The sequence below is a fragment of the Rhinolophus sinicus genome, chromosome 18, assembly GCF_057876585.1.
Source record: "Rhinolophus sinicus isolate RSI-liver-muscle chromosome 18, RSI-T2T, whole genome shotgun sequence".
NCBI lineage: Eukaryota > Metazoa > Chordata > Mammalia > Chiroptera > Rhinolophidae > Rhinolophus > Rhinolophus sinicus.
The window spans coordinates 91791858-91807878 of record NC_142518.1 but is presented as its reverse complement, the minus strand read 5'-3'; the positions used below and the strand labels follow the sequence as shown (position 1 = coordinate 91807878).

The 16021-nt window shown below is 43.3% G+C and overlaps 1 protein-coding gene across 7 annotated transcripts in view; it reads right to left on the bottom strand.

The window, feature by feature from the left end:
• Positions 1–16021, bottom strand: part of BCORL1 (BCL6 corepressor like 1) — a 66970-nt gene that overhangs the window by 22444 nt on the left and 28505 nt on the right. For all 7 annotated transcript variants that reach the window (XM_088794970.1, XM_088794967.1, XM_088794969.1 and 4 more), the window contains 3 exons: positions 12449–12614; positions 11282–11362; positions 8114–8503 (listed from right to left, as the gene is read on the bottom strand). In XM_088794970.1, the coding sequence (XP_088651096.1) occupies positions 8114–8503; positions 11282–11362; positions 12449–12614 (637 nt within the window). The remainder of the gene's footprint in view (positions 1–8113; positions 8504–11281; positions 11363–12448; positions 12615–16021) is intronic.

Here is a 16021-nt window from a genome sequence, read left to right as displayed (position 1 = left end):
TTTATTGAAGAGGCTGTCTTTGCTCCATTGTATGTTTTTAGCTTCTTTGTCAAAAATTATCTGTCCATAATTATGTGGTTTTATTTCTGGGTTCTCAATTCTATTCCATTGGTCTATGTGTCTGTTTTTCTGCCAATACCATGCTGTTTTGATTATTGTAGCCCTGTAGTACAAGCCAAAGTCAGGAAGTGTGATACCTCCATTATTGTTCTTTTTCCTTAAGATTGCTTTGGCTATTCGGGGTCTTTTGTGGTTCCAAACAAATCTGATGATTTTTTTGTTCTATTTCTTTAAAATATGACATTGGGATTTTGATGGGGATTGCATTGAATCTGTATATTGCTTTGGGTAATATGGCCATTTTAACTATGTTGATTCTTCCAATCCATGAGCACGGAATGTCTTTCCATTTCTTTGTGTCTTCTTCAATTTCTTTCAAAAATGTCTTATACTTTTCAGCATATAGGTCTTTCACATCCTTGGTTAAGTTTATTCCTAGGTATTTTATTCTTTTTGCTGCAATTGCAAAAGGAATTGTTTTTTGTATTTCTTTTTCTGAGATTTCACTGTTAGTATATAGGAAGGCAATGGACTTTTGTGCGTTGATTTTGTAGCCGGTAACTTTACTATATTCGTTGATTGTTTCTAATAGCTTTTTGGTGGAGTCTTTAGGGTTTTCTATATATAGCATCATGTCATCTGCAAAGAGTGATAATTTAACTTCTTCATTCCCAATTTGGATGCCTTTTATTTCTTTCTCTTGCCTGATTGCTCTGGCAAGGACTTCCAACACTATGTTGAAAAGCAGAGGTGATAGGGGACATCCCTGTCGTGTTCCTGAACGTAGAGCAAAGGGCTTCAGTTTTTCTCCATTGATTATGAGATTAGCAGAGGGCTTGTCATGTATGGCCTTTATTATGTTAAGGTATTTTCCTTCTATACCCATTTTATTAAGTGTTTTAATCATAAATGGATGTTGTATCTTGTCAAATGCTTTTTCTGCATCAATTGATATAATCATATGATTTTTGTCCTTTATTTTGTTTATGTGATGTATCACATTGATGGATTTGCGTATGTTCAACCATCCTTGTGCCCCGGGATGATCCCCACTTGGTCGTGATGAATAATCTTTTTAATGCATTGTTGTATTCGATTTGCTAGAATTTTATTTAGGGTTTTTGCATCGCTATTCATCAGAGATATTGGTCTGTAGTTTTCTTTTTTTGTGCTGTCCTTACCAGGTTTTGGTATCAGGGTAATGTTGGCCTCATAAAATGAGTTAGGGAGTACTGTCTCTTCTTCAAATTTTTGGAAGAGTTTGTGCAGAATTGGTATTAGATCCTCTTTGAAGGTTTGGTAGAATTCACTAGTGAAGCCATCTGGTCCCGGACTTTTGCTTTTGGGAAGGTTTTGGATGACTGAGTCAATTTCGTTACTGGTGATCGGTCTGTTTAGATTTTCCAGTTCTTCATGGTTCAGCCTTGGAAGGCTATATGTTTCTAAGAACTTGTCCATTTCTTCTAGGTTGTTGAATTTGGTGGTATATAGTCCTTCATAGTATTCTTGGATGATCCTTTGTATTTCTGTGGTGTCCGTGATAACTTCCCCTTTTACGTTTCTGATTTTGTTAATCAGTGTCTTCTCTCTTTTTATCTTAGTAAGTCTAGCCAAGGGTTTGTCGATTTTGTTAATCTTTTCAAAGAACCAGCTCTTTGTCATATTAATTTTTTCTATTGTCTTTTTGTTCTCTATTTCATTTAGTTCTGCTCTAATTTTTGTTATTTCCTTTCTTCTGCTGACCTTGGGGTTTACTTGTTCTTCTTTTTCTAGTTCTTTAAGGTGTAACATGAGGTTATTTATTTGGGAGTTTTCTTGTTTCTTGAGATAGGCCTGTAATGAGATAAATTTCCCTCTTAAAACTGCTTTCGCTGCATCCCAAAAATTTTGGTAGGATGTATTTTCATTGTCATTTGTTTCTATGTATCTTTTGATCTCTCCTCTAATTTCTTCTTTGACCCAGTCCTTCTTTAAAAGTATGTTATTTAATCTCCATGTATTTGTGTTTTTTCCCGCTTTCTTTTTACAGTTGATATCCAATTTCAAAGCCTTGTGATCAGAGAATATGCATGGTATGATTTCAATCTTCTTAAATTTGTTGAGACTGATTTTATGTCCCAATATATGGTCTATCCTTGAGAATGTTCCATGTACACTAGAAAAGAATGTATAGTCTGATGTTTTAGGATGAAGTGTTCTATAAATGTCAATTATGTCCATTTCATCTCATGTGTCATTTAGGGCTACTATTTCGTTATTTATTTTCTGTTTGGATGATCTATCCATAGCTGTCAACGATGTATTTAAGTCCCCTAGTATAATTGTATTTTGGTCAATTTCTCCCTTTAGTTCTGTTAGTAGTTGCTTGGTGTATTTCGGTGCTCCCTGATTGGGGGCATAAATATTGATGACTGTTATGTCTTCTTGTTGTACAGTCCCCTTCACCATTCTGAAATGTCCATCTTTGTCTCTTGTTATCTTTTTCACCTTGAAGTCTGTTTCATCTGATATCATTATGGCTACACCTGATTTTCTCTGGGCACCATTTGCTTGGAGTGTCAATTTCCACCCTTTCACTTTGAGTCTATGCTTGTCCTTGTAGCTGAGATGTGTCTCTTGGAGACAGCATATAGTTGGGTTTAGTTTTTTGATCCAATCTGCTACTCTGTGCCTTTTTATTGGTAAGTTCAGTCCATTTACATTTAGGGTGATTATTGATATGTGAGGATTTCCTGTCATTCTATCTTTAGTTTTCTGGTAAGGCTGTGTCTCCATTGTTTCTTTGCCTTTATGTTGTTGTCTATTATTTCTGTGTGGTGTTATTCTGTGATGTTTCCCTCTGTTTCTTCTTTTATTTCAGTATATATTTCAATTCTGGATTTATTTTGAGTGGTTACCCTTAAGTTTATGTAAAAGAAAGTTTTATATTTAGAGTATTCCATTTTCTTCAGCACGCTTACTTTCTCCATTCCCGTATTCCGGTTCAGGCCTTTACTCTCCCCCTTTTTGAGTTTTGGTTGCCACAAATTGTCTCTGTTGATGGTGGTCGAATAGCCTCCTTTAGTATTTCTTGTAGTGCAGGTCGTGTATTAGAAAATTCCCTCAGCTTCTGTATGTCTGGAAAGGTCTTTATTCCTCCTTCATATCTAAAGGATATCTTTGCTGGATATATTATTCTTGGCTCATGGTTTCTCTCTTTCAATAGTTTGAATATTTGGTTCCACTCCCTCCTGGCTTGTAGAGTTTCTGCTGAAAAATCTGATGATAATCTAATGGGCTTTCCTTTGTAAGTTACCGTCTTCTTTTCCCTGGCTGCCTTGAGGATTCTTTCTTTGTCGTTGATTTTAGACAGCTTCAATACAATGTGCCTTGGAGAAGGCCTGTTGGGATTGAGGTAACTAGGTGTTCTATTTGCTTCTTAGATTCGAGGGTCCAGTTCTGTCCACAAATTTGGGAAGTTCTCATCGACAATTTGTTTGAATATATTCTCTGTTCCCTTCTCTCTTTCTTCTCCTTCTGGTATGCCCATTATTCTTATATTGCTCTTTCTGATGGAGTCAGAAAGTTCTTGTAGAGTTCTTTCATTTCTTTTAAGTCTCAAGTCTCTTTCTTCTTCTATCTGTGTCATTTCCAGGTTTCTATCTTCGATGTCACTGATTCTTTCCTCCATCTGGTCAACTCTACTACCTAAGCTTCTTATTTCATTCTTAATTTCTTCTATTGAGTTCTTAATCTCCAGAAATTCTATTTGGTTCTGTTTTAAGATTTCAATCTCTTTCGTAAAATGCGCATGCTGTTCTTTGATTGAGTTTCTGAGTTCCTTTAACTGCCTATCTGTGTTTTCTTGTATCTCGTTGAGTTTTTTCAGAACTGCAATCTTGAATTCTCTGTCATTTAAGTCACATATTTCTGTATCTTTAAGTGCCTTCTCTGGAGATTTTTCACTTTCTTTCTGAGCTATCTTGTTGCCTTGGTTATTCATGGCGATTCCTGGTTTACTATTTCTCTTCCTAGACATCTACAGGAGTGACTTCTGCAACAGGTGATAGAAAGCGGTCTTTCTTTTGTTTGCCAGTACTTGTTGGTAGAATGTTTTATTATTTCTCCAACTGCAACTTATTTTTCTTCTCCCACACGGTAGTGCTATGTTTTCTCTGCACTATTCCAACTTCTCACACAATGGGGGGATTCCCTGGGAGACGGGCTTCTCCTCTGTTAATAGTTCGTCTAGGTCACAGGGCGCAGTGTCCCGGTGGGTATGCGGAGAGCTTTTGATGTTCCAAAGCTCTTTCAGCTCCTGATTCAGAGCCCATATGTTTCAGCAGTTCTGTTTACTCCTGCAGGGATCCGCCCAGATAGGTGGGGCCAGGGGCGGGGTGAGCTGTGAGAGGTGGCCCAGAGCAATGGCGGCGACCACCACCACAGCGGGTCCTGCTTCTACAGCTCTCTCCCCTTTGCCGGAACTAGTTGGGCTGTGAATTTGTGTTTGCGGTCCACAGTTTTCAAAACAGCAAATTTTCTGTTGTTTTGATCTGACTCTGCTACTGTTTCGCTTCTAGCACTGGGCAGGTGGGGGCGGGGCGAGCTCTGGGAGGGGAGGGAGGGGGCAGCTAGTCTCAGTGCCTAAGGCTCCGTTCTCTGCTCGGCAGTGCGGGTTTAAACCACCGTTTTCAGCCTTTTTCCCTCAGTCTTTTCTCCGAGGTCTCTGCCGTGAGCGTTGGGTTCAGCCGTGTTATATGCTGTCCCCTCAGCCCTGTGAGCCCTAAGCAGAGCCCCAGCAGTCCGAGTTCTTCCCTCTCCCGCAGCTGCGGTAGTTCCGGGAAGCAGCGAGCTCGGAGCACTGAGCTAGGTCTGCGTCCTGCGCCCGCGGGGCTCCGTCTCCGCGCACTTCTCCCTTTCCTCCTCCCTCCGCTGGCGCGCGGATCTCCCACCTGTAAGTGATTTCAGTCGGTAGTGGGCCTCTTCGTCTTGCCTGTCTGCTGTGCAGGGAGTCCTTTGTGGAGTTTTTGTTGTTCGATTCTTTGTAAATTCCAGGGAAGCTTTACAGAGGCTCACCTCACGCCGCCATTTTTCCGGAAGTCCAGCTAATTCTTTTTTTTAAATTTTATTAGTTTCAGGTGCACAAGACAAAGCAATACTTAGACGTTTATCATTTATATCCCTTACACTGTGTGAACCCCCCTCCCCCCATCCGCTATCCCTCTGACATCGCACAGAGCCATTACATTTCCACTGTCTCTATTCCCATGTGTTCTTTATCTCCCTCACAGGACTGACCACCATGCCTAGCACATAGCAGAGGATCAGTATGTCTGAAATGAATAACTTTGGCCTCGGTTTCTCCAATTTGTAAAATGAGGGGGTGTTGAGCAAGATCCAAGAGTTCTCAACTTGCCTCTTCGGACCTTGGCATGTGCTCTCATGTGTGACATTGCCAAGGACAGATCCAGATATGGAAACCATAATTACAGTATGAGGAATTGGCTGTGGGTTATGCAAAGCTCTCAGAAGGCCAGCTGTCATACTGCCTTTTGTCCCAACTAGCCTCAACCCACTAGCGGGTCCTCACACTTGTCCAAGAACTGGTGTGCTAGATGGCTTGCAATGGTACTTCCAGCCAGAACATTCTAAAACAGGGTGTTTTTTTGTGTGTTTTTTTTTTCAAGGATGGCATAGCTCATAGTGGCCCATGCAGAGATTGAACTGGCAACCTTGGTGTTATTAGCAGCATGCTCTAACCAACTGAGCTAACTGGACACCCTAAACCAGGGCTTTTGATGCAACAAGTTTGGGCTAGGGCAAAAGAGGAAGGAATAGAACCATGCCTTGTGAAGACCTCAGGAAACACAAGGAAGCCATAACACAGCATTCAACGCCACAGGAAAAGCAACAGCCCCTACCCTGTTACCCAGGGCAGGGAAAGCTCTGGAGTTTATTGAATTGTGGCAGACCAAGGGCTTCCTAGTAGCACACAAAGGAACAGAGAGTGGAGGTAGTACTAGGTGTGTGAGTGGGAGTGGCTCTTCCTATTCCCTCTGCAGGTCAAGAAAGGACATACACAAGCCAAGGACCAAAGGAAAGATCATGAGGCTCAGTTGGGAGTAAGGTGACCCATCTAATTTGGCCTCTGCCTGACTCTCTGGTGTCCACCTGAAAGATGAGTAGTAACAATAGGAGGGATCAAAGCGTTTTGAGAAGAGACATTATTTTCCAGGCAATTCCTTTATGAAGATGTCACCATCAGATCTGCAGGAAGGTAACCAGACCACATGTCAAAGACAACAGCCTCAACTGAAAACCCTTAGACATACACGTGCAGGGAGAATGACCTACTTACCAGCAACAGAAGCTGCCCTCAAGTCAAATAGGAGGCCTTACTAAGCGGTGTTTTCTATGGTCCTAGAGGTATTTAAGTAAAGGCTGCCTGCCAAGAGTAGAGATCTCTGTATTGGGAGGAAAACTGGACCAGGCAACCTCAAAGGTTCTTCTGCTTCCAAAAGCCCATAAGTTCAATGAGAAGCTTCCAAGCTTCTAGGAACTGGATCTCATTAGAGAAGATTGGTGATACAAAAGCTCCTCTTCATCCTAACACAAGTGGCTGAGGCCAATGGCTTGACAACTCATTCCTGACCAATCAATTAAGACTCTGGCAGAAAAAAGGGAAATTTATCCCTGCTCTCTCACATATTAGTTTGGTGCAAAAGTAATTGTGGTTTAAAAGGTTAAAAACAATTGCAAAAACCACAATAACTTTTGCACCAACCTAATAGTTGACGAAAACTAGCTCAATTACTCTCAAGTATAGGGATCGGTATCATACCGTGTTTCCCCGAAAATAAGACCAGGTCTTATATTAATTTTTGCTCCAAAAGACCCATTAGGGCTTAGGTTCAGGGGATGTCATCCTGAAAAATCATGCTAGGGTTTATTTTCCGGTTAGGTCTTATTTTCGGGTAAACACAGTATGTGTCTCTACTTAAACAGCCAGAAATGAGGTTTAGCCTTCTTTGCATTATAGCAAGTCTAGAATCTACTACCCACTCAATATGCAGTTATTCAGTTTTTGTTACTCAAGAGACTGTAGATATTTACTAGCAGCTCAAGATGAATACATTACAGGGGACAATCAATTGTTGCTTCGAGCAGGGATCAGAGAAGGAGAATGAGAGACAGAGGTGTTCTTATGGAACTCAGAGACGTGCTTTTTGCTCATCTAGAAATCCATTATAGGAATGTTCCTGAACAGTACTTAGTGGAACATACTGATATTAGCTCAGTGACAGGCTGTGCCTCCATGATTACATATTATAATATAATATGTGGGGAAGACTTCCTGACTTCCCATGTCACTGTCTGCCATTCCATCTGACGTGGCCAAAGAAAGCCTGCTTTTCTCCTTGGGCTGCCTGCTTTTCCAATTCAGGTCCAACAAAAATAATGCTACCTCAGATCACCTCAAAGTTGCACCAAGTCTCTTAATAACCTTTGTGGCTTTAACCAAGAAAGCAAAGTTGTGCCCACTTCTACTTGAAGTTCTTCTGTTAGGCTGAGAAAACCATTGTACTTCTTTTTAGTTTAGGGGCTGGAGGCATCCCAGAAAAACCAGTGAATGCCCTCTTTCTTCTTGAATCCAGGATTCAAGGAGAGAGAGTTCAACCTCCTAAAAGACCCAACTCCCTCAAGCCAACCAGAGCACTCCCTGGTATCGAGTTGTCCCATGCCAAGGATGTCACTGTGGCCTTGCCCACAGGTTCAGACTTTTATAAGAAATTGGAGGGCTCAGGCCTATGTGTCCTCAGTTCACCTGTAGGTCAGTCTAAACTCATTCAATCTCAACCCCAAGCCAAAACCTCAGACTGGCGTTGAGTGACCCCCTCTGGCAGCTGGAGCTCATAACACCAGATTTCTATGCGTACAGAGGCCTTTGACAGGCGTAGAGGCGGCAAAGGTGGGAACACCCAAGATGCCCAAGGGCGCTCAGAAGCCAAAGTCACTGTGGTTTGGGGACGGATGACAGCAGCTCACTGGGATAGCACCCGCTGGCCGGCCTTACCTGCTCTCCCTTTCCGCCGCTGCTCTTCTTCTTGCTCGGTCAGGTACTCCCCAGTCTGATATTTTCGGCTCTTCTGCCGTCTCCGTTTCTTCCTCTTCACCAGGCCCTCCTCCTCATCTTCTTCCTCCTCCTCATTGGTGTCCCACATTTGCCGGGCAGCCTCTGTCCTCCAGGGCATTTCTCGGGCTCGCCACAGGTGCCTGCGGCCCTGGCTCAGCAAAGTCTTGTCCTGGGCATGATGACTGCGATACTGGGTATCCTGTTGGGTCTTTCTTACCTTCCGACGCTTAGCCGGGGTAGGGGTTACCTCCTCTTCCTCCTCTGTGGGGAAGACTTCCTGACTTCCCATGTCACTATCTGCCATTCCAGCAAAGGAGCTACAGATGCTTCCTGTGGACGGGATGTACAGAAGATGGTCAGGTACCTCTTCAAAGGACAAAGAGTATGGTGTTGAAGCAAGTGCCCTGGAATAGGAGTTTGAAGGTCTGGGTTCAAGTTCAGGCTCCACCAGTTATTAGCTGTATGCTCTGAAAAAGTTCCTTCACTTCTGTTTCCTTATCTATAAAATGGGGATACTGTTTTCAGCCTTACTGACCTCACAGGACTGTTTTGAGACTCAAATGAGACATCTGCCCTTAAGCACTTTACAGACTACAATATACCATGTTTCCCCAAAAATAAGACCTAGCTGGACAATCAGCTCTAATGTGTCTTTTGGATCAAAAATTAATATAAGCTCCGGTCTTATTTTACTATATTATAAAACCCGGTATTATGTAATATAATATAATATAATATAATATAATATAATATAATATAATATAATATAATAGCGGGTCTTATATAAGACCAGGTATAATGTAATATAATATAATATTAGTATAAAACTGGGTCTTATATTAATTTTTGCTCCAAAAGATGCATTAGAGCTGATTGTCCGGCTAGGTCTTATTTTCAGGGAAACACGGTATCACATAGCTATCTAGTATCCAAACCACATACCCTTCCTCATCCACTTTGCCACTTTAATTAATTCCACAAACTCTTACGGAGTGCTTACAAGCCACCAAGCATTGTGTGAGGGGCAGGAGAGGGTGATAGGTCCCTGCCTTTTGGGAAATCAGGGTTTAACAGAGAGTGAAGGAGGGCAGACTGGCATGGTGACCCCACCCCTGCTCACTATGTAACCACTAATCTCGCTGACAGAGCCACCCTAGAGAAGCAGAACTGTCACAAAAGAAGAATCTCGGGAAAAGCAAAGCAAGAATGAGTTCCTTTCCTGTGACATGGACTGGGTTAGTCCCGCCCAAATGCTCCTCAGCCAGGCTGTCTTCCCTTACATTGACCCCACCTCCAATTGATTGGCCAAGAATCCAGGGGTGGAGCTTTCTCCGTGGCACATTCCCCCATCCCAGCTACAACTGCTCCTCACTGCTGGGGAAGCATTTCCCCCTCCTTTCCCCACCACCCCAGAATGATGGTACCTTTCCTGCCCTCCTCTGCCACCTTGCCAAGAGGCCATTTTTCTCCCTACTCCTTCCTTCAACTCTGCTAACAACCAAAGTACAATTCTAAATTGGCCCAATTTAGCACTACAGGAGATCTGACATCTTCCTCAGAAACTGCTCTAAAAACACCACCCTCTTTCTCCCAAGGCCTGGCTATTAACTCAACAAACTCCAAAGCAAAGTGAGGTCAACAGAAGAAAGAAATGGTTTGAGGCCCTTGACCCAAAGCTTCAAGTCAGTCAGACCACTTAAAGACAGCAAATATCCAGTAAACTTCCCATTACACGGACCAGGCAAGGAACAAAGTGTTCTGGTTAATCTAATATTCTGGTTAATACAGAATCACCATAGAGATCACACAGGAATCACCAATTTCCAAAGAATCAAATGCGGTACAATGTGTTTAACACTAAAATGGGACTGGCTATAATGTAATCACTCTTCAATGATTCAGAAGATACTTCAGGATTTTGTGAGGCCTCCAGACTGTCATTATGAGACCCAACAACCACTGAGCTTTCTATGTGCTGAGATGCCAGTTAATAGAATGTCAGATAACTGAGTTTACACTGTGCCCTGCTTCCCCGTTCTACCCATTTTGAATGAAAATCTGGGTGAAATGGGGTAACCACTTCTAGTACTACGTACCAACATGGCAGCTAGCAGACGATAGTGGTGGCTGAAAAGGGCTATCCTTTTTCAAATACTGGGGGTTGACCAATACAAATTCAGGGGATCAAATATGACTCTGCTGGCCCTGACCACTCAAAGACCATTCCCAATTTTTATGACACCTGTCACATAGGCCAATAAGGCAGAGGGCCAAAGGCTAAATGTCTATGCCTGAGATTGGCCCCAATAATCATGAGATGCCAATACTTGGAATAGAGCCAGTTTTCCTGAGTGGCACAGGCCTTTCTTCTTTCCACCACTGGCTTCAACAAGAGATGCCGAATCCCTATTCTTTTTTTTGCGGGGGGGAAGGGGAACAGGACGTTTTTTATTGGGGAACAGTGTGTACTTCCAGGACTTTTTCCAAGTCAAGTTGTTGTCCTTTCAATCTTAGTTGTGGAAGGTGCAGTTCAGCTCCAGGTCCAGTTGCTGTTGTTAGCTGCAGGGGGCACAGCCCACCATTCCTTGTGGGAGTTGAACCAGCAACCTTGTGGTTGAGAGGACGTGCTCCAACCAACTGAGCCATCCCGGAGCTCAGCGGCAGCTCAGCTCAAGGTGCCTGTTCAATCTTAGTTGCAGGGGGCACAGCCCACCATCCCTTGCGGGAGTCGAGGAGTCAAACCGGCAACCTTGTAGTTGAAAGCTGGCACTACAACCAAGTGAGCCATCTGGCACTGGCCCATGTGGGAATCGAACCGGCAGCCTTTGGCATTAGGAGCACGGAGGTCCAACTGCCTGAGCCACCGGGCCGGCACCCAAATCCCTATTCTGAAAAGCTAAGCAAATAGTCCTAAAATCGTGGGCAATGTCCCCCCCTCCCACCATCCTCACCCTAGGTTCTGTCCTCTCCACCAGGAGCTGGGAATCTTGGCACAGTGAATCAAATTTCCAACTCTGCACCTGGGCCAATGGCAAAATCACTTGACCAGATTGCTACCTCTCTTGGCAGAGAAGTGCCAAGATAGGCCACAGCCTCAGACTCACTCACCAGACTGACTGCGCGTCCGGGTGCTCAGAACCACAGGGATAAAGTCTCGGAAACTGCTCTTTGCTTTCTTCTCCAATGAACCTGGTGATGAGTGGTTTGGGGGAAGAAGGCAGAAATGTCACAATCAGAGTCTAAGGACTGGAAAGCCCCCCACACCCCAAGAGGCTCAGGTGGAAAAATCAAAGGAGGCTTTGTGTTTTCCCTGGGTTTCATTTATCAGCTCCGCTTACGCTGCTATCACCTACATATCTCTTTTAGAGAAGGAGCATTTCCTGGTGGTTTTTGAAAACTGGGAGTTGGGTCATTTTTGCTGACACCAAAAAAGGCAGTGCACTGAATCAATTCACCAGCATGCCAGAAAGTAGAAGGCCAGGCTGCCTGTATGACTGTGTGGCTGCCGCATCTCCAGAAAGTTCTAACAGAGCTGGGGCAGGTCCCAGAGAAGGGCAACCTCAATGAATCTTAGAGGATTGAGTGAGGCAGGAAGACGGGAGCAGGAATCAGTGAACAGAGGGAAACTGCTATATAAGAACAGACTAGAAAGAGGCAGGTCATGTCAGATGGACAAGGCCATAAACATAGGCTACTGCGGGCAGAAATACTTGGGCTTCTCTCTTTCTGATTAGGGCGCCAAGGAACTATTAGCGGCAGAGCATACAGGTTAAGTACACACCTCCCACCTCAAACATCTTGTGTGTCCCTAAATAATAAGCATTTAGGATTTCTCTAAACCCCTCTAACTAGCTAGCTAGCTATTAATTTTTAGCTTTTTATAAAGCAAGTTTTCAAATACACCAAAGGTAGAGAAAAGAATGTAACTAACCCCCATTCTGCTGTTTTAGTCTCAGTCCTCATTAAACCTGTTTCTTCTCTGAACCTAGACCCATTGCAGGATAATGGGTTGGCTACTCGCTGTAGGACGGACTTCTGTCTGTCTGAAAACCACATCTTTCCACCTTCAGAGTGTGCCTTATTCTAGCGAATAGGGCAAGCCCAATAAGCCACGTCTCTCTTTTCGCTTGCCTTTGATTTCAGAGGTGTCAATTATATCCTCCTTCCAGAGTGAGGAAGTCTCACTTTTTTGTCCGTCTCAGAGCCCCTCCTCTCCAGCCTGCCCTAGGGATCCTTCTGCAGCCCACCCCAGAGGGCCAGGACCTGGGGGCCTACCTTCCTCGTGGCCATCAGCTCGTTTTCCTGGAGACTGAGACTCTGGTTTGGTTGGCTTCCGGTGCTTGTGCTTTACCCTGGTTCCATTGTGCTCTTTTCCTGAATCTGAAGCCCCCCTGGGGCTTTTCTTGGTGGGTTCCTGGGGGTCACTAGGTGGCTTCCGGCACTGTGAAGAGGTAGAGAGGGTAGGTCTGAGGTCAGTTTCTCTTCTTAAGAAAGCTCTCCTAATGCTGAGCCCTGTGTCCTGATTCTCATACATGGACACAAGCTCCCCAGGTGGGGGCCGGGGGAAAGGGCCACTTGCTACTTTCCACAGTAGGCTACAGAGGCTTTTCTGGACTAAATCCTATGTGCTAGCTAATCCCCATAGACCTCCACACCCCATCATTTTAAACATGTCTACAGAGTCTGCATTCACAAGCTGAATAAACACCCAAAGCCATTTTAAAAGGTGCAAAGTCAGGACCCATGCTCTCTATACCCAAAGAGCAATAGAGATGGGCAGAAAACAAAAATGCCTCTTCTGCAAGTTGGGTGACTACATTGTTCAAATAACTTCACTGTGAATGGTATTGACACCAACAACTGAAAATAATGTGGGGCACTGGCCAACTCAAGAAAAATTGTCTATTTTCAAGTGTAAATTAATACCAGAAAATAGATTCAACTAAGGCAAGAAGAAAGGCAAGACACAGGAGCAATTCAAATCTCCCCACACTTATGAAAGACACAGAAAAGGCCCAGGCATTATTAATAATGCCACTTTATACTCTGCAGTACTTTAAACTTTTCAATGTACTCTATTATTTGATTTGATCTTCCCAAAAATCCTGAGAGGAGAAGCTGAAATCATCCCCATTGAACAGACAAGGAACCCAAAGCTCCAAGACAAGAAGTTAAATGATTTGTCCAGGGCAACGTGCAACCCGTGGCATCTGTTCACTCAGAGGCTGCTGCTTCCTAGACAAACCTACAAGTCAGCTCATTGGTTGTTGTGGTGACAAATTGGCAGAGCAGGGACTAAGAACCAGGGCTCCTTGTTCGTAGCCTGGGCATCTTCGTATCATCTCTCACTCCTCTATGTCCCTACTTGTGTCCTTGACTGTTTGGCTCAGCCCTACTCAAGCCTACTGCCTGGTGCGTCAGATAAGCACAATGGTTGTGTTTATACACCACAAGGACACTCAACCTAACAGTCACATATTCTCATAAGCTTTGAGGTCTCTCCACGCCACCAAACAAGAAATAGGGAATGGTAGGGATTTGCAGTATTCTAGTATCCAGGGACTGCAGAATAGGCAAAACGACTCACCGATAAAAGGAGGCTCTAGGAAGAAAGAGTTGTTTTCCTCCTAAGCAGACTCACATGCCACCTTCTAGAACGTTATCACTGTCTAGCTCCAGCTAAGGGGATGGTAGATATCATATTGATGGAACATTTTCCGGGGGCGTGTGTGTGTGTGTGTGTGTGTGTGTGTGTGTGTGTGAATTCTCCAGGGAAGTCACCATTCCCCATCAAATTCCAGGGATTCCTACTATCCCATGAATTCCTCATGCTCCTTATTCAGCAGAGGCTTGAGCTGAAAATTCAAGTTCAATTCCCCCCTTTGTTTGCTGCCAGTTCCTATAAGCCAAAGTGTCAGGAGAAAGAAAGAACTGGGGAGGAAATAGGAAGATGGGAAACTGCTGCTTAAAATCAGACCTTCAGGTATGGCCAGAGAAAAACTATTTTAAGTCTGAGGGACTTCAGTTCCATGAACATGTCCTATTTATTTCTGAATATCATTTTAGCTGGCTCTTTCAAGTACAGATCATTAACTTTTACTTCCTAAGACAGATAAAAACAAGTACAATATCTAGAAGGGATTTCTGTCTGTATCTTCTGCAAAGGCAGCTCTGATAGTAAAAATATTCCAACTTAGGCAAAAAGTTGGGAGGATGGGGAGACCGTGTAAGATGAATGTTGCAGTGAACAGAGTATGAAAGGTTTTCCAAAGGATGAAAAGACAATAATATACACCCAGTGCCAGACGAAGTAGAATTCTTTCTTCTCTGATGATTCAGAAGGTCCTTCAGGATTCTGCGAGGCCTTGGGGCAGGTAGGGTTGGAGACAGGTGACTCTTCTGATTCTTGGCCATGCCCTGAAAGGGGCTGTGTTGAATTAACCCCTGACCATAGTTTGCTTATCAATGGTTTCTTTCTCAGGAAAATGGAACATAAGAAAAGAAAGACCTAAGTTATTTGCTCTCCTGAAAAACAGGACATTTATTAAATCATTACAGGCCATCACTAAGGGCTGCTGGTTCAAGGCCCCTGATCCTGTAACGTTATTCTCTGCCCTCTGCATGTGTCAGTGGGCCCAGTGAACTGTCCATCCAATATAGGAAGAGGCAGTGCCTGCCTGTCATCCAGTCATCTGCAAGACATACTGGTAAGCTCTGTGAGAGCAAGGACCACATCTATTAGGTTGGTGCAAAAGTAATTGCAGTTTTTGCAATTATTTTTAACCTTTTAAATCGCAATTACTTTTGCACCAGCCTAACTGGCAATACTAACAATAATAACAGCGGCTGCTACCACTTACTGAGCACTTACTATGTGTCAGGTACTGTTGTCAGCATTTATGTATATCACCTCATTTAATCTTTTTTTAACAATAGCTTTGTTGATGTATAATTTATTGAGATACACCATATAATTCATTCATTTAAGTATACAATTCAGTTGTTTTTAATACAGTCACAAAGTTGTGTAATCGTCATCACTATCTAGTTCCAGAGCTTCTTCATCACCCCATGTAGAAACCCCGTCCCCATGAAGCCATCACTCCCCAGTCCCCATCCCCACCAGCCTTAGGCAGCCACTGATCTATGTTCTAGCTCGATTGATTTGCCTATTCTGGACATTTCACATCATCATCACATTTAGTCTTTACATAGCCCTATGAGTAGGTACTATTATTGTCTCATTGTACAGATGAGAAAACTGAAGGCCAGAGAAATTAAGTAATTTGAGTGATATCACTCAGGTAAGAAGTAGGAACAAGATTCAAACTCAGACACTGGGCCTGGTTGCAGAGAGCACACTCCTCACCAAAACACTATTCCACCCTCCTAACAATGTAGTCCCACTGCCTGGGAAGGACTGGCATGTACGAGCTTCTCAACAAACACTTGCTAAGTGGTCAGTAAAATAGCTATGCATAATGAGAAGAATGGAAGATAGTATGGTATAACTGAAGATGAACATGAACTTTGGAGCCAATGAGTTCCAGCTCTGCCATTTAGTAGCTGTGTAACTTTGGGTAACTTACCCACTCAGTCTGTTTCCTTTATTTTCTTATCTGCAAATTGGGTGTAGTGTTTACCTCATAGGGTTGTTGTGAGGACTAAGTTAGAAGATGTATATAGGAAGCACTTGGTATATAGTACTTCAACAAATGGGAACAACTATAATGACATGAATTATTATTATTATTATTACCATCAAGGGCAGATTGCAGTTACCTGAGCAAATGCTGTAGTATATATATATATTCTACTATGTTGTGACCTATGTTCCTACTTCGCACA